Raw genomic sequence first — 19,059 nt, forward strand, 5'->3', positions numbered from 1 at the left:
TATATATATATATAAACTACCATCACATATATAGATCATATTAAAAAAATTGATATAAATTTTAAATTATTTAATTTGTCACCTAGATATATCAAAAACCAACTTGTTTAATAAAATCTCATAAGAGGTTAGTTTCGAAATATATCAGATCAAATAACTTTAAATTAAAATAATTGAAGTATATAATAATACGATGTCAATTGATCTATGTAATTTTAAAAACTATAAATATATATATTTGATTTTTAGATTAAATTGATTTTCGTGGTTGTGTCAATGACACCGTGAAATCAAACATGTATTTCTTCAATGGAATTTAGTATTTTTGCTTCACTCTTCTTCTCCCTTTCTATGTATTTTAAGTAAATTTATGAACTACTATGAAGTATAAGAAATTTAATTTAAATATTTGGTAGTCATGAAATTGAGATTTTGAATTGGAATTAAAAGTTGACATGCCCAAAACTCCCATCATCAATTTATTTCATATATATGTATAAATAATTAAACAAATATAAACAAGGCAGAGAGATCAAGAAGTTCATACCCTTTGTTTCATGAACAATAGTGAAAGATGAGAAATTTCAGTTTATAAATTGATTTAGATGATAAAAATAAGGTGGAGAGATCAAGAAAAATATACCTTAGATCTGCAGGACAAAGAAGATTAGTGTATTTTGCTTCACAGATGCGCCGTCACTATTCTTTTTTTCTTTTTTTTTTTTGTATGTTAAACACAAAATAAAATTCAATTTATAGGTCAAAAGATAGGGTTGTGATTTAAAAGTAGAGGTAAAAATTACATATAGTAAAATTATTGTAAAATTACATATAGTAAAATTATTGCATAAACATCTGTTCATTTTTCCTCTAAAAAAATATACTATATACGAAATGACTAAAAATAGTAAAACATTAATTCACGTTATTTTGTCTGCATTATTATATGAATTTATGAAATACATTTTTCCTTTATTTCTGTGTAATATTTATAACATTGAAGTTATATCCATTTAACCTCTTTTGTCTATTTTCGCTTTTTGAATGGAAGGTTAGATATGTATTACTAGTAAGACCATTTTAGTCTCCGGTAAACATTGTGAGGGTAAATTTGGTTCTTAACAAAAATATAGGTAATTTTTAGTACTTAAAAAGATAAAATGGAATAACTTATTCTCTTACTTTATATTTTGTTTGGAAAGAAAAAGATTGTGAAAAGAAAAATAAATAAATAAATAAAAAGTAATATTATTTAATATTTTGGTATAAGAGAAAATGAAAAAAGATGTCGATAGAAAAGAAATGTGTATTTTTAAATGGATATAAATATCCTTAAGGAAAAAAGATAAAAAGAATGAAAAAAAAATTAAATTAGTATTTCATTATAAACTATAAGAAATCGTAAAATATAAAAAGAAAATTATTTAAAATAAATTCCATAACAGTCAAATAAAATTTTTTAATTTAATAAACTACAAATATTATATTTTTATAATCTTTATATTTTCTAATTTTTTTAACTAAAATAAAAAGCTATTTTTATTCTTTTAATCATATCTAATTTTGCTTTAGAATACTTATGTTATTTTTAAAATGCATATATATCTTTTTATTTATTTTCTTTTAGAGTTTAATTTATATGTACTAACACTTTCATCCAATAAAAATTGATATTTTTGAAATGTCAACTTAATACATTTTAATTGAAAGAAGTTTGATAAAAAAAAATTATTGAAAATTAGAAAATATAGATAATAAAAATATAATATTTTTAGTTTTTTAAATTAAAATATTTACTTTGATAGTGATGGAACAAATTTTATATATTTTCTCTTTATTTTATTTTTATATTGTATGATTTTTTATTGATTGTAATAAAATACTGATATTTTTATTATTTTTTTTATCATATCTAATTATTGCCAAAAGACACTTATGTCATTTTATATAATTACACATTTCTTTCATATATACATTTATTTTTATTTTTTCTAATACCAAACTACTTTTTTTTTAATCTACTTTTTATTTTTTTTTCTCTTTCCTCTGTCTTTCATTCATAATATAAAGAATTTATTGAAATTAAGTAGTCTCGATATAATTATGTCAGATTAAAATATACCTTTATTTTTTGTTAGAAACTAAATTAAGTCACGCGATTATTTTCAACAACTAAAATAGATCTGTACTCTAAAATAAAAGTTTTTTGTTTACCAAAAAGAAATGCATTCTTTTTTTCTTCACGCAAAAGAAAAACTTGATACTATATATTAGATTATCTTTAGTGCCCTTTAACATATGTATGTTGCCACAATAGTTTTTTTTTTTTTTTTTGTTTTAATTATAAAAATGATATATATATATATATATATATATATATATATAGAAAATAAATGTTTGTCAATAAAAAAAGCTAAAATTAATATTTTATTAATATTATCAATATAAAAATTAGAACAATTATAATATATTAATTATAAACATGACAAACAAGTAATTGTCTTTGCCTCTGATAAGCATGACAAATAAGTAACTACCGCTGCCAATGATGATCACATAAAGCGTCTGATCGTCTGACTTTTAGTTATTATGTATCATTTGAAAAAGTCAACACTTCAAAGTAGACAAAGCAATTACACATCCTATGATAAACATCATGAATTTGCTACTTATCTGGAGATCTTAAGACATGCTCTGACCATTGTATCATCTACTTCTTAACTGTTTTAAACAAGATGCGCTAAATCATTACAATATCAGTTTTAGAAAGTTTTTATGACAAATCAATCTCGTCTGAAACGTTAATTGGTCTCTATAAAAGGATGTGCATTCTTTAAAGACAAGAAAGAAACACAAAAGTGATAAGCACATATGCGCTCTTGTTCAATATCACTTTGTTTCACGTTAGTGCGTAAGATAATTTCTGAAGTAAAAAAATTTGTAAAAACTCTCTCCGAGAGTAATTTAGAAAAATCCAAAACTCTTTTTTTGTAACCCAGCCTAATAGTGGTTGTCTTTCTCAAGAGTTTAACTATATTAAACTAGAATAATGAGAAGATTGAACATAATCAATGTGACTAGTTGGTGTTCAAGTGTAAGTCTGATTCTGTGGTCAACAAATGGATTGAATATTCCTTCTGGTTAATGGGACTGGACGTAACTACTGTGTTGGTGAACCAAGATAAATCATTGTGTCTCTTGGCTCTATTTTTTTTTTCTTTCACTTTCTCTACTTTCTTGTGTTTTTCGTTCTACAATTTATGTTTGTATAGCTACACGTAAATGTTTTTTAAACTCTTATGATCACTGAAGATATCAAAATGCACTCTATACTAGTAACGTATCCATATTTTAAGGGGGGAAATTATCGCAACAAGCTTTAAGTCATAGGTAGGATAATTTCCTTCATGTGGTTTCAACTGACGTGAGGCATATACGACTACTTGTTTATTTTGCATGAATAAACAACCTAAAACTTTCAGTGTTGCATTGCAAAAGACTTCAAAACCTAAGGATGGGTCTGGAATGACTAGTACATGGTTTATGGTCAATCTTGTCTTTAGAGTTCGAAAACTCTTCTTCACATTCATGGTCCAACACAAAAGGATGATCCTTACGTGTCAACCTTCTTAGAAGCAAAGCTATTTGAGAGAATTTCCTAATAAACTCACGATAATATCCTGTTAAGCTTAGGAAACTCTTAACTTCAGTTAAATTTTTAGATTGCTCCCATTCCAACATTACCTCTACTTTTGAGGAATCTACTGCTACCCCTCATTTGAAAATTACATGACTTAAAAATTTCACCTGTGACATCTAGAACTCATACTTACTAGGTTTAGCAAACAACCTCATATCTATTAGTATTTGCAACATAGTTTTTGGGTGTTCTACAAATTCTGCTGGAGTCTTAGAATAAATAAATATGTAATGAATAAACAGTACAACAAATTTATCAAAATGATGATTGTAGGAGAGATAGGAAGAAGGAGGGAGGGAGGGAGAGAAAGTGAGAGAGATGATGGTTTGGTTACAGACACATTGACCACATTGAACACATTTAACTCATCTTTCATTAATCTTTCTTTGCTAATCTAGGTATAACTCTTGGTCTTTCCCCTAATTAAAAATTAAATAAATAAATAGTAGAATAAATAATAAAAAGGAAAAAACAATCAATCCACTATCACTGATGTATCAAAGGCGAAAGAAAACTCCTCAAACATATTAGAAAAAGATTCCATCTGAATCAAATTAAGAACATCCAAACTAACTATAATTTAAAGGAGAAAAGAATAGGAGAAGAAAAAAAGTTTGATCCTAGCCTCCAAAGCAAATTGCCTTTTTAAAAATTTAGTGTGACACCCTGAACTTAAATAGTGTGGAAAATAATTGTAAAACTATAAAATATGGGTTTCAATTGTTGATTTTGTCACATTTAATATATCACATGTAAACTACATCTCATACAACCAACTTCATGAAAGTGAATAAAATAAGGTAAGCTAACAAATAACTTTACAAATTTTTTAGACTTAATTCCATATTTGATCTTTTATATTTATTTCAACTTTTATTTGATCTTCTATGTTTTAAAAATTTTAAATTGGTCTCTTACACTAATAACATTATGGCAAGTTGTTTTCTTCTATTAAGTTTTGGCTTAATACCGTAAAAACTCGTTACATGTAACGTGATAATTAATATCTTGACTTAATTTCATATTTTGTTCCTTACATTGTTTTTAGCTTTTAATTTAATCCCTTGTATTTTAAAATTTTAAAGTTGACCCCTTACGATGGTATATCACTAGAATTTGTTTGTCCCTTCTATTAGATTCTAAAATTCAATATTTTGCAGCATAAATCTCACTGATGAATGTAATTACTTCTTTAATTATTAACAACAACAATATAATAATAATAGATAAAGTGTTGTATTATTCATTTTTAAAGATTTATATGTATTCCTATACTAGAATATTGTTAGTACTGTAGTGGATAATATTCAAACAACCAAATAACCTATTATAAAGGAAGAAGAAAAATGGGTGGTAGTAATAATCATTAGAAGATGAATTAAAATGAGAAAAATTTGGTTGATTAAGACTCTTCAAGGAGTAGGGTTCATGTTTTTACGTTAACTAAATTATAAAAACATTAAATAAGTTTCAACATATTTTTAAATTAATACATGTGTATACATATGTATAATATATTCAATATATATTTAACTTTAATAGGAGTATATGATTATAAACAACACAAGTGTTTTATCTTGATGAAAATATTTTAAAATTGAAGAAGGGACCAACTTGAAATTTTCAAACACAAGAGACTAAAATAAAACCTAAAATACAATATTAAGTACCATGTCACAAATTTTCACAGTATTAAATAAAAATTTAACCGAATGAACTAACTTTAACTTAATATTATTAACGTATAAAAAATTTATTTGAAATTTTTAAAACATAAATGACCAAAATAAAATATAAAATAAACGTAAGGGTTCAAATATAGAACTAAGACTATTTTTTAAAAACATATTATGAACTTATATATAAATGGCATAAAAATACAAGAAGAGGATATGTAAAACAAAAGGAGTGAGATATGTTTCACATCATGCACAAAAAGGGGTCTATTGTGGTAGTTTCGATATTTGATAAAAATGAAATCCCTAGTTACATTCTAATTTCTCTTGCTGCAATATTTAAGATGGAAGTTTTACATTAACCATCACAACATACATAGTATAAAATGGGATTCTTTTCATGTAAATAAAGACGATTTAAACTAAATTACAAGTTTCAATATTTTACTATTATTAAATAATAGCAAACTATGGCCACTATAGATATTGATGCAACATTTGTGATCACCAAAAGTTACTCTCATTTTTACTTTACTAAACAAATTCACACCTACGGAAAACAAAATAAGAGATTTTAAATGAGTTAGGTAAATATTTTTCAAATTCAAAAAGTCTCAAGAATGTCAGAATTAGTCAAAAGTGTGTGAAACTTGATAATTAGTCTAAATGACGCATGTTCCATTTTCATGGAGCATGAACATTAGTGGAAACATATGCGTAGATAAGAGAATTGTTTCTCCACAAATTGGAGCGAAACCAAAACCAAACGTTGGGCATCACATACGTCTAGTAACGGAAATGTGAACTATTTACTAGATAAGCTAAATAATTCAAATCATGACTAGCTTTTGTAGGCTACTGGTGTATTGACAACGCAACATATAATATGATAATGTTGAATAACTAATATCCATGAAATTACAAAAAAGAAATTCAAAAAGGTTCCAAAGAAATAACTTCCCATCATGCCGTCCATGTCTCATCGACAATGAAATACATTTATTTTAAGTAATATATGTAAAAAAAAACATGCAAAAGCTCAAGGAAATATAAATCATATGAAGTACTTGATTTAGCCACACTTTTCATCATTTAATTAAAATATAATCCCATTCGATTGCAAAGAGGGCATCTGTTCTCTCTTAGGATCCATTGTGTGATGCAACTCATGTGATATTTATGTGCACAGTCTAATCTTCCAATTTCGTCACCAATGTCATAGTTCACCTAATAGATACATCAAATATTTAGAAAAAGATAAGAACATATTCATAATAATTACATAAAAACTTACATATAGTCTTCAATATTAATGAAAGAGACTATAACGAAATAAAAATTGCATATGAATATAAAGTGTCATGCATGTGTTGAGTTAACCTTCCAAAATCATTTCCTCCTATACACTAACAAATTAACCACTAACATTTGTCTATCGTCTAAAATCATTGTTGGGTTATCCTCAATTAATTTATGAAAACGTATTAGACCGTACCTGACAAATGCTACATAATTCCATATTTTGCACACTCTCAGCATCGATAGGCTCAAAATATTCTCGTCCAATATTGTTCATAATTTCTTCTTCTCTCAATATTGGATTGTCTATCTGTTCTTCTTCTAGTTGTGGTTGTGGTTGTTGCTGCCGTTGAAAATCAATATTTGTAGAGAAATATACAAATTAAATTAAGCAATTTACTCAAACAATAATTCTATTTGTATTTTAACACAACCAACAAAAGTTTAAGTTGATATAAAGAGTGTGAAGAGAAATAAAAAAAACGAAAAAAATTAGAGTTGTTGATGAAAAAATGTAAAAATTGTATTTGCTTCATTAATCATTACTATTTCAAAGATATAAATGATGTTAATTACCTCATGTTGGCGTTGATTTTGTTGGTTAAGATGACGTAACGCATCTTCATAATCGAGGGCCATTACATCCTGTTAAAACACGTTTAAAAATATCAAATATATTATTAGAAAATTCATGACTAAGCAAACTAAATATTATTATTATTTAGAAATAACATAGAAATCAATTAGGTACTAATTATTTATTCTAGCTTTGAAAGAATGACTCACTTAGTACATTCTATACGTCACACACGAATTATAAAATCAATAAAAGATAGAAAATATGATAAAAATAAACAAATCTATATAATATTTTTAAAACAACTCTTAATTTTGGTGGATATTTTTCTAAACAAGTTTACCTTAAGAGTTAAATTTTTTTCAAATCAACACCTTAAATATATAAACACTTTAACAAATCTATATTTTTTAAATTAAAATTTTAAAACATATAACATGAATATTTACTCTAAAGACAGATAGAAAATAGAATAATAGAATAATAGAATATAATTATGTAAAAAATATACCTCAAATGTTAAAGGTTGTCCCAATCGTTGACGTTCTAGAGCAATTTGAATCTAATATTATACATGAAAATTAATCAGTGTGAAAATAAAATATATGTTCTATCCCATTAACTAATACTAAAATTATAATCTCAACCACAAATTAACATAAAAATTACATTTTCTCATATTTACTTGCAATGAATATTGTCTTACAAACCTATTATAAAGAATGCATATGAACAATAAATTAACATTATGAATGAAATGTACCCGAGTCTCTATCACTGATCTTAGTTCTGGATCAGGAGCATAAACTGTTGGCTCTACAAGAGGGGCTTGTTCTTCAAAATCTTCTGAGTTTGCATGGTTGTTACCACCTCCTTCATTTCACATAGTTTTAAATTGTAGTTACCGTCTCAAATATAATTGTTTTTGCAATATAAATGTTTTAACTAAATTCTTAATAATAGCATATCACAACATCAATTGTAGCTGTATTTTATAATATCAAGATTTATAGAATAATCACGATCACAATTTAAAATCATAAACATAATTATATGATATATGAATATGGTAAATCTAAAGAGAAAAATTAACACCTTGGCTATTCATTGTTGTCAAAACCAATTAATAATTGTAGCTTTCTTATAGATCTACTAAACCTGCATGAGATTCAAAAGAAAATATTATTCAAGATATATCATTTGAAATTAATATTTGAATTTACTACCATTACTTTCCAATCATAAACACTTGGATACCTGAATAAAAAGGATTTAGTTATTCTATCTATGACATTCATGAATTCATTCTTAACTACTTATCTAGGTTTTTTTTTATTTTAATAACCCAATTTTAAAAAAAAAATTACAATATATTCTCTTTTAAAAGTTATATATTAAATTATCCATTTTATTGACTTAGTTAGATGTCGTCATTTACAAAAAATTTAAAAATATCGAGTTTGTAATGACGATTTTTTTAAAGATCTATATTCTAATTAATATAGATATTAATTTAACATTGAGAAAAATAATAATTCATGATCTAGAGAATATGTGGTCGAACTCATTCCAATTCTTCATAACGAAAGAAAACAATTTGTGTAATGTCCTCATTACCACATATATCATGAAAATTGAGAGTGATATATAAAATTAACAAGGCAAAAAGATGGAACCCTTTCTTATTCGTTTTAGAGTGCTTTTACTTGTTTCTTTTCAATAAAAATTTATGATAATTACATTTTTGACACAATCATATTTTCTCCCAAACAAGTTGAAAATTTCTCATCCCATTATCTTTCCCTCCCATGCCTTATTAATTTGATCTATATCATGTAATTAACTTTTAATCAAATGTTTGATTTTAAAAAAAAATCATTTCAATACGATGTTACTGAATCGGTGTAACTTTTGGAGTAACCTCAATTACACTTTTTTTTTTTAGTGAATTTAAGAATTATATTGAAGCATAAGAAATTCAATTTAAAGATCTAGTTATATGATAGTCTTGAAATTGAGATTTTGAATTGAAAGAAAAATTTACATGCTCAAAACACCAATCATCTACTGAATTATGTATTTCATATATATGTATGAACAATAAAATAAATAAATAAATAAATAAATAAATATAAAGAAGGAAGAGAGGGTGAAGAAATATATACCTTTTGAATATGCAAATATGTGAATCGGCGTTACTCAATCTCAAGCTTCACAGAATCATTGCCACCATTCTTCTCTTATTTTTTGTGTATTCATCAATTTCTGTGAAACATATAGTTTTAATTTATAGACTGGCCAAGATAGAGTTGATGTAAAAATACAAAAATGTCCTTTCATTTTTATTTGAAACTTTTTTAATCTTCCCAATTTTTCCCTCTAAAAAGATATGAAAGAAAGGCGAAAAAAGAGAAACATTAATTCACGTTTTTGTCTCTATTATTATATGAAATTAAAATACATGTTTGTTTCTCTCTTATTCTTTGTATTATTTATAGCATTGAAGTTGTATCCATTTAAGTTTTCTTTTTTTTTGTCTATTTTTTCTTTTTTAATTGAGGGTTACGTGTATATATAAACGTATTAAAATGTTTTCCTTTTCATTTATCTATCATATTTCAATTTTAAAATCATATATATATATTATTTTGGCTTTATAAAAAAAAATAAAAAAAAAATAATCCGTATCGTATATAAAGTAAAGATTAAAAATAGTATAACATTTATCTTGTTTTCTATTTAACTCTTTTGTCTATATATTTTTTTCAATAATTTAATTTATATATATTTTTTATTTGAAAAGTTTTTAGTCAATTAAATGTAAATGACTATATATTTTTATATAATTATTTTATTATGATATGTTGACTGTGTAAGATTATTTACATAAGATACAAAAATTAAATTATATTTTCAATGTATTTGAACTTATGTTTGAACGAATTAGATATATCTTATAAAAAAATAGATTTAATTGGTAAACATTAGGTCGGTGTAATATTTTATTACTGTTTCAATTAATTAGTATAATCGTTGTATCATTACATTTTTTTACTTCAAATCTTGGATTCTCAATCAAATATTTAACAAAAATTCATTTTTTGGGTCAAATAAATGTATTGTTTCCATTCATCTCCATTTTTGCTCAGTTTTTTTAAATGTGAACGTTATAGAAAATATTTATTCAATATCTGTACAATTTGTTAACTTTCTCATTAATTCATTTTACAATTTTCGAAGTTATATACAACTATGACATTGGCGGAAGTTATATATTTACTTTAACTATCCAGATTCTTTCTTTTTACTTTTTTTTTTTTTTTCATAAATGTAACAAAAGAAATTTATATATAACTGCGAGCCCTCGATTTTAAATTCGAGATATCATATCTAATTTAATAATTTTAGTATAATCAATTGAACTAAATTTTACATATCTTTATCTTTATTTTTAAATGTTGTTTCAAAATAGGGTCATAAAGATATTTTATATGGACTCGTGACACAAATATTTAAAGATTCTTTATTTAAGCTTTCATTCAAAATAGTGTCATAAAGATATTTTATCTGGACTCATGACACAAATATTTAAAGATTCTTTATTTAAGCTTTCATTTTAATAACTCGTGACTTCGCTTAAAAAAAACAAAATTACATTTGAGATTTTATAGAGTCTATTTGATACAAATAATATGATAGAGATAATATAAGATATGATATGATAAAAAAGTTGAATCTTATATTTCATTTATATACGATAACAAATATGATAATATTATTTTATTTAATCATGTGTTTGATAAACTCTTCATCATAACATGATTTAATTTGCGTCATATTATGATGAAACAATTGTATATTATTTTTCTAAATTAACTTACGATATTATTAAGTTTTATAAATTAAAAAATACTAAATAAATAAATAATTTTATAATTAAAAAAATCAATTGAAGCTTCTAAATAAATGTACAATTTTAATTTTTAAAAATAACCATGATAGTCAAATTATTCTTTTTTTTTGTTAGATAAGTTAAATAATAATTTGATATATATTATATGTGAATGGAAATTACTATCATGGTAAACAAATTATTTGTTTTATAAAATTTAATTAATATTCATATATTTTTAAAAATTTGGATAATAATTGATTGGATTATATAAATTGACAAAATGCCTTAGTCATAAAATCATACATATTTTTTAGATTTAATTATTAATATTCTTTTTTAAATTCAATACCAAATTATATTTTCTTTTAATTTATATTTCATTATATTTTAATTTTGTATATTTTAAATTATATTTCATAACGATAACTCAATAAATTATAGTTCTTAATTAATCTTACTAATTTCTAAGTCAGCTCAAACCAAGATAAAAATATTAACTAAAGACATAATAGGATAGTGTTTATGAACAACTTATTTCATCATATTGGTTTATCAAATACTGAAAATCAGACAAGATATGAAAATCTATTATAATATATTAAAATAGATTCTCATATACTATTGACACATCATTCAATATTGTGTCATTTTATTCAAATATTAATGTCACATTAACAAAAATCTCATGTGCACATCTAAACGGGTGTCATGAGTTACAAATTAAAGTACAATAAATATTAGTTAATCAGCCCTCATTGTTCTTTCATTATTATTGGTAACCATTTTCTATGGTTTTAACTTCAATTAATATATTGATCCTTTTAAACACTTCTTAACAAATATATAAATGACAACAATTTGTGGAAGTTATTTTGTATATGTTTATTTGAAAATTGGAACACAATGACACATACACAATGTTATCTATACAACTTTTCTATTATAATATGTGTTAGATTGATTTTGAACATTTTTGTAATTGCTTGCATCTAATTTGCGGTTCTTTGTATGTTTATTTTACGTGCTTTTAGATAAGTAAAACTTGTGAGAATTTTTACATTTTTTTACTTTACATCTTTAAGTTTTAATTTTATTTATAATTATAATATATTATGATATGCTTATGGTCAACTGTTGTGTGTAGACATTTAGTGCAAATACATCAATATTTGACCAAATTGTGCTTTTATTTTATAATCGGATATTTGATAGAGTAATGAATGTTTAACAATTAGTATTTCTTTAAAATATATTAGTAATTAGAAAGATATAAATTTTAACATATTATTGATTAATATATTAATTTTAACATATTATTTGGTCCATCATATAGAGCATGAATGATTTTAGTTAATATACTATTAACTTAATATTTATTACTACATTTCAACGTGTAGATATTTTTTACATAATACTCCTTTCGACTTATTTTGTCATAATTTTGAATGAGTGAAATATGATATAAGACATTAAATTATAAATCGGTTGATTAAACTTTTAAATATTTTTTTAATAGTTTGAAATATTATTTATTCATTAAAATATAACTAAAATTTTAACATACTAATTCAATGGATAAAATTTAATATATGAATCAGTTGCAATTACGTTCTTCAAATATTCTACATATTCTCAAATGTGTGTTTATAAACTCATATATAATAATTACTCAAATAATTTCACTTGAAAAAAATACTCTACAATCAAAATCAATAAGTTATATTACTTTTAAAATTTTAAAATCTTATTCACAATAATACTAATAAGTTAAAGTCTATATATCTCGCACGTGCGGACCATATTCTAGTTATATCTTATTTTATCTCTTATGATGTCTATATAACTGACCTTTATCACTGTGATTGTAGGACATATGGCAGACTCCTTTATCACTACGATTGTTGGGGATGACAGACTCAAAAAAAATTTATCTAATACCCCCATTTTTATAATTATACCCCATAAATTTATAAAAATGCAAAAAAAAATACCTTTTTTTTCTTTTACTATTTTACCAAATCCAAAATAATTTTTTTTTTACCATTTCATCATTTCTGGAGCCAGTAAAAAAGATTTTCGATAGATAAAAATTTTCCGGTAACTTTCAAAAAATTACTTAGAAGAATTCAGGTGCACAGAATGCTTCCGAAAAACATTTTACATTTTACAAGTTTTCCGGTACAACCCAAAAACTCAAAATATACATTTCCAGTAGAAAAATGCGTATTGCTAGAAAACTTTCTTCAACTTTTCTTTCTGAAAACTTCATAGACAAATTTTTCAATGCACACTTTTTTTAATAATTAATACACCATAAATATTTTTAAATAATAATAATAATACATCACAAATAATACACCATGAATACACAATAGATAATTAATACATCACAATAATTAATAGTTAATAATTAATACACAATAAATAATAATTATAATTAATGCATCATAAATAATTAAGAACGATATACTGTGTTAGCTCACCATCACACTTAACAAATCATATATTGTCGGATTAACCCTTTTCAGAGCATCTATAGTAAATGAAGATTCAAAGTCAAATATTCTTCCTACAACTTTGCGGTTTCTACCTCTAGCCCTACCCACTAAAAGAAATAGTTAAAATCAAATGAATTAAATAAATACTAATACAATAAAAAATTAAAACAAAAAATAATAATTAAAAAATATTTATAAAAAAACAAAATCAAACAACTATCAGAAAACTTGTGGATAAAGTTTTCCAGTAGCTTCCAGAAATGTCACATTGATGTTTGTCAGTAGTGTATTTTTTTCGGAAAAGTTGAAATAAGTTTCCCGGTAGTTCCGAAGAACATAAAAAATGATTTTCGAAAGTGAAGTTGTTTATCGGGAAACTTGAAAAAAAAAATTCCAGAAAAAAATAAGATTTTTTTGACACTCATTCCGAAAATGTTGAAATGAGAAAATGAAAAAAAAAATGTCACTTTTAATATATATGAGGGTATTTTAGTTTATTTCATTTACAGTTTAGGGGTACATGGATAATGGAGGGGGTACACGATAAAATTTTCTAGACTCAAAACATTGGAGCTTATAAGGCCTTTATGAGAGGATCCAACTTGTGTGTGGTTACAAGCCGATGGAGTTAGAAAATTTTACCCCATACCCTCTAATTATACATATACCCCCATATAAGCAAGGAATTGACGCTTTTGCCCTCGTTTAAATAATAAAACTCCAAAAAAATTATCATTTCCCCTTTCAACCTTTCCGGAAAACACAAGTTAATTTTTTTTCTAAACTTCCGGAGAACTTGAATCCGAGTTTTCTGGTACACAACATACAATATGGAAAACTTTGTTCAAGTTTTCCGGCATGATGGAGCTTAGGGACCTGGTGAGCTCACACGGTATCGTGGAGGACCTTATGATTTGTCCGTCCTTACACGATACCGTCATCATATTTCAGCTAGATTGTGGTTTGATCAGGTATATTACATTAATTATTATTTATAGTGTATTAAAAATATTTTAATTAATTATTATTTTTGTTCTATATTTAATTTTAATGTCATATATTTTCTTTATTTACAGGAGCGACCATGGCTGAAAATGGTTGCGCATGGAAAGAAAATGAAGATGATCGATAACAACCTGATTTTATGCGTTTGTGGAAAGATGGCATTCCAAGACATCGTCATTTCACATGTCATTTGGTGAAATGATGATTACTTTGGATGATGTTGTCAATCTTCTAGGATTGTCGTGAGTTCTACAGTCCACCCGATGTATATAGAGTAATGACATGTAATCTTGCCATGACTTTATTAGGAGTGACCGCAAAAGAGATCTAAGAAGAGACCAAAAAGACTAGAGGTACGCACTATAGACTGAATTGGTTGAAATAGGTCTTCAAAAGGCAGTGTACAGTCTTCAATTAATATTAATTTATTTCTCCTTCTTTTCTCTCTTGTCTCTATATCTGATCTTGATAACATTAACTTTATTTTACGCATATTTTATCCAATAATAGTAGCAGTTTATCCATATATGTTAACATTTAAAAAATTAATAAAATTAAAAAAACTTTAAAAAATAAGTGTGTATCGAAAAATTTGTGAATGAAATTTTTCGGAAACACCTTATGTACCGGTAAACTTGTGAATGAAGTTTTCCAGTGTATCAGAAATCATTATTACGGCTCCGAAAATGATAAAATGGTGAAGAAAAACAATTACTATAGACCGTCACTATCCAACAAAAGCCACCTACACAATTGGGACGCTTATACACTCACATATATTAGATAAATTTACCTTTGCTGCCACCCTTTAACCATTAAGTAATAATCTAATAAAGAATAAACAACCGATTTGGTCTTTTTAAAGTATTAGTCACTTTCTAATTCAGACCCTAAAATTTAATAGTCTCTAAAGTATTAACAACGTGTCACTTTGGTCCCTGATGCTAGAGACTAATGACAGATTTTCATATACTTAAGCAACTAAAATAACAAACTTCATATATACTTATTAAGTTTCATAAGTTAATGTCATTCACCGATTAAAAATGAACTATCCGAACTCAAGACATTACTTAAAACCATGTTACCCTCATTTCAGTACGAAATGAAAAAGTTCTCATACAACAAGGGAGGGGAAGTAATAAAACATACTTACAGATTTAACATTTATTTTACAGCACTTAGCTCAAAATTGAAAATAAGTTTTATATATAATTATATGTACAAGAATAAATGAAATTCCAGATATTAGTAGACACAAAATGGTTAGAAGTTTGAAATGAAAAGAAAAACATAATCATGTTCTTTGCTCGTTATGTCTCCTCTCAGCAGCTATAGCTGCAGCAATTGATGGTGGAAATTGTCTCAAGTTTGTATTTGTATTATTAGGACTTTCATCAATTTCTTGCATTGATAGTGGTGCTGTTGCCAACAAGGACTCCACATCCTTAAGTGTCAAAACAGGTTGATCTTGATTTTTTGTGTTTCCACTAATGAATGAATGGTTGCTCCTGCTTCTGTTTAATTTGTATATGCTCTCTTCAACTGTGTCTTTTACCTAACAAATGCAAGAACACAAAATATAAGAACAATTTTTTCTTCATGTATGAATTTCTGAGACAAAACTTAGGTCAGACACAAGAAAGTGCAAAAATAGGCAAGAACATAATTCATGTTCTTTTCATCAGGGTTGTCAATCAGGGATGACAGAAAATAGTGATTTTTTCAAATTTCGCTACGCAGCAGTGCTATTGTGCCGCTATAGCCCCTATTTGACAACATTTTGAATTGAATAGTGTATCGCAAAACAATAGCGATATGTTCCAATTCCGCTACGCTATAGCCGTGATTGACCAACACTGCTTTTCATTCATTCAAATAGATCTTGAAATTTTCAATTCATCTACAAAAATGACATTTGGAAGAGTTTAAACAAACTTATCCTGTAAAACTCATCTCTGTGACATAAGCACTTGCATAAGTCTTAAGAAAAACTTATAAAAATAGCTTATAAAATGCCTGAGAACTATTTTAACTTTGTTTTCATAAGATCCCAATAGTAGGTTATAGAAAAAGTTATACTGAAGCTTATCACATTCACTCTTCAATTGTAGAAACAGTTTATACATGATCTTGAACATTTATATGACAAACATGTATTGAATCAAATACGTGCTCCCAAATATCATAAATATAGTAATTCAGAAGATATTTGGATATGATTTAAGGAGTGGAGCAATCAGTAATGAGAAGGTTCAATCTCCACCCCCATCAAAATATTAACTATACTAATATTTGTCATTTCGGAAAAGAAAAAAAGGTAATGAAAAACATATTTTGATATGAATTAAGCAACAAACAATGGGTAGAAGACAATGATGCAACTAAAATCCAAACATTCTAAGCAAAAGAACTACGACACCATGTTGACACCAATACTAGAAAATGCTCTATAGTTAACTCAATTGAAGATCACATTCAAAGACAACAAGAATAATTAAATTGGAGCACATGAGAAAGCGAAAGAGAGAGATACTTACTAAGAATCGATGGATGAGGGTCTTATTCTTCTGTCCAATCCGATGTACGCGACTGATTGCTTGTGCTTCAGCAGCTGGATTGAGTAATGGCTCAACAAGGACCACGTGTTGTGCTTCCAAAAGATTGAGGCCATTGGCTCCATGTTGGATTAAAAGCAATAACACCTGGATTGATTTTGGTTCAGACCCTTCACATCCTTTTGTGCCATTCTGTTTTCCTCTAAATTGACTGATGGCACTGTGTGCTTTCCTGAACTCACAAATTCATAACAATTGAGAATAATAAAGTTGAAAACTGAAAGCAGCAGATTGTTTAACTAAGACACAAATAAATTAGATAATCAATCATCCATATTAACTAACAACACAAAGGTCTACACTCTACATAGTTTCTTAAGAAAATAATCATGAGCGGAAAGTAAGCACTATAATGTTGAAATCAGAAGAACTAGCAGATGAATTGCCTTGATTAGGAATTAGGTATTTCTCAAAAAGTCAAACAATTTAGGTTGTGTAAATTACAGCATTTTGTTGAAGAGATAAAAAAACCAATCCTTGGTTTATGGACTAAGTAATATATGCTGTAATTTTTATGGAACAAGTGAATTTATGATTGGAAACATATAGACAGAGCCACAGAAGATCAAACTGATGTGAATTTATGAAAATGAGGGACCAATGTGAGAAAGATGAAATGTCATAGACACATCAAGAAAGAAATTGAATATTAGGAACCAAAATAGGGTTTGGATCATAATTTTTGTCTGCCTATTGTGTTTCTCTTTTTACGCCTCCAAATGTCTTCTAGTCTGGCATAAATACTCAAATGAAATATGAAATAGCGATAGCATAGATTATTATACCTGCCTCCCTTCATCCGGATGAAGGTGATGTTATTGGTGGCAAAGGCATGTTCCAATACATCAAGTACATCATTCCAACTTGAAAATACAAGAACTTTTGATTTATGATTTGTAGCCTTTATCGACAAGATTCTTCTTGTGACTGCTTCAATCTGCAAAACATCCAAATCAATACAAAGATGAGGAATACAAGAGTTAGAGGGGCATCATAACATATGGTATAAAAATATAATCCAATGCTGACTTATTTGCAGGAACATGAAAATTACAAATTGGAATGTGAGATGGAGTAAGAATATATTATTAACAATGCTATACACATTTATAATGGACATTTTAATTTTAAAAATAATCTAAAAACAATAACTAAGTCATCTTTTGCACATTGTCTTCAAATTTGATTGTTCTCACTTCAAAGACAGACTGTTTTCCTAAACCCTTGGCCATATATTAACAAATAAATAAATATAAACCCTTGCAATTGAAATTTTTTGTAATAACCATATCAATACAAAAAGTTTGAATTCAAATCAAATTCATTAGGTTGATCATAAAACTCCATAAAATAGAACAATACAATACATCAGCCAAATTTATAAACATATAAGCTACTTTACTAACAAAGATTTAAAATTAAAAGAAACATACCACAAAATGCACAATTATATTCATATCTTATTAAAAGATTAATTACTCCTTTCTGTTGCGTTAATTTTTCTTAATTTGAAAAAAATTTGAAATAACATTTCACATCATTTGGAAGACAAGCTGGTTTTGTGTGGCTGAGAAAAACCGAACCAAATTCTAAGATAGTATCACAATCAAAGTTATACTAGTTAGGTCACCTGTTATCGAGCCACTTGGATCATGCTCCAGATATTCAGCACTGCAATGCTGATTTTGTGGGGTTGAGTTAGGGCCTCACGCCCAAATTTTAAGCTGAATTCAAACTTAACGCTCTAGATATTCAGTCTTAGGCATGAACAGGTATTTAGTGTCCCACATT

General features: G+C 26.2%; 3 protein-coding genes across 6 annotated transcripts in view; all 3 read right to left on the minus strand.

Annotated features, from left to right (window-relative positions):
• LOC113785541 (uncharacterized) overlaps positions 1-709 on the minus strand; it is a 4,425-nt gene extending 3,716 nt beyond the window's left edge. For both annotated transcript variants that reach the window (XM_027332225.2, XM_027332224.2), the window contains exon 1: positions 644-709. The gene's annotated coding sequence lies outside the window, so the exon portion shown is untranslated. The remainder of the gene's footprint in view (positions 1-643) is intronic.
• Positions 710-6,306: 5,597 nt separating this feature from the next.
• Positions 6,307-9,502, minus strand: LOC105851629 (uncharacterized). Its single transcript, XM_012712958.3, has 7 exons — positions 9,418-9,502; positions 8,348-8,410; positions 8,016-8,125; positions 7,764-7,814; positions 7,252-7,320; positions 6,872-7,018; positions 6,307-6,603 (listed from the first exon to the last, which is right to left on the minus strand). The coding sequence occupies exons 2-7, from the start codon at positions 8,358-8,360 to the stop codon at positions 6,469-6,471; spliced, it is 525 nt and encodes a 174-aa protein (XP_012568412.1). The 5' UTR covers positions 8,361-8,410; positions 9,418-9,502; the 3' UTR covers positions 6,307-6,468.
• Positions 9,503-15,697: 6,195 nt separating this feature from the next.
• Positions 15,698-19,059, minus strand: part of LOC101499218 (uncharacterized) — a 34,009-nt gene continuing 30,647 nt past the window's right edge. For all 3 annotated transcript variants that reach the window (XM_004490451.4, XM_027331869.2, XM_004490452.4), the window contains exons 18-20: positions 18,054-18,205; positions 17,191-17,440; positions 15,698-16,208 (exon numbers count right to left, since the gene is read on the minus strand). In XM_004490451.4, the coding sequence (XP_004490508.1) occupies positions 15,948-16,208; positions 17,191-17,440; positions 18,054-18,205 (663 nt within the window). In that variant the 3' untranslated portion in view covers positions 15,698-15,947. The remainder of the gene's footprint in view (positions 16,209-17,190; positions 17,441-18,053; positions 18,206-19,059) is intronic.

The sequence above is a fragment of the Cicer arietinum genome, chromosome 2 (genome assembly GCF_000331145.2).
Source record: "Cicer arietinum cultivar CDC Frontier isolate Library 1 chromosome 2, Cicar.CDCFrontier_v2.0, whole genome shotgun sequence".
Classification (NCBI taxonomy): Eukaryota; Viridiplantae; Streptophyta; class Magnoliopsida; order Fabales; family Fabaceae; genus Cicer; species Cicer arietinum.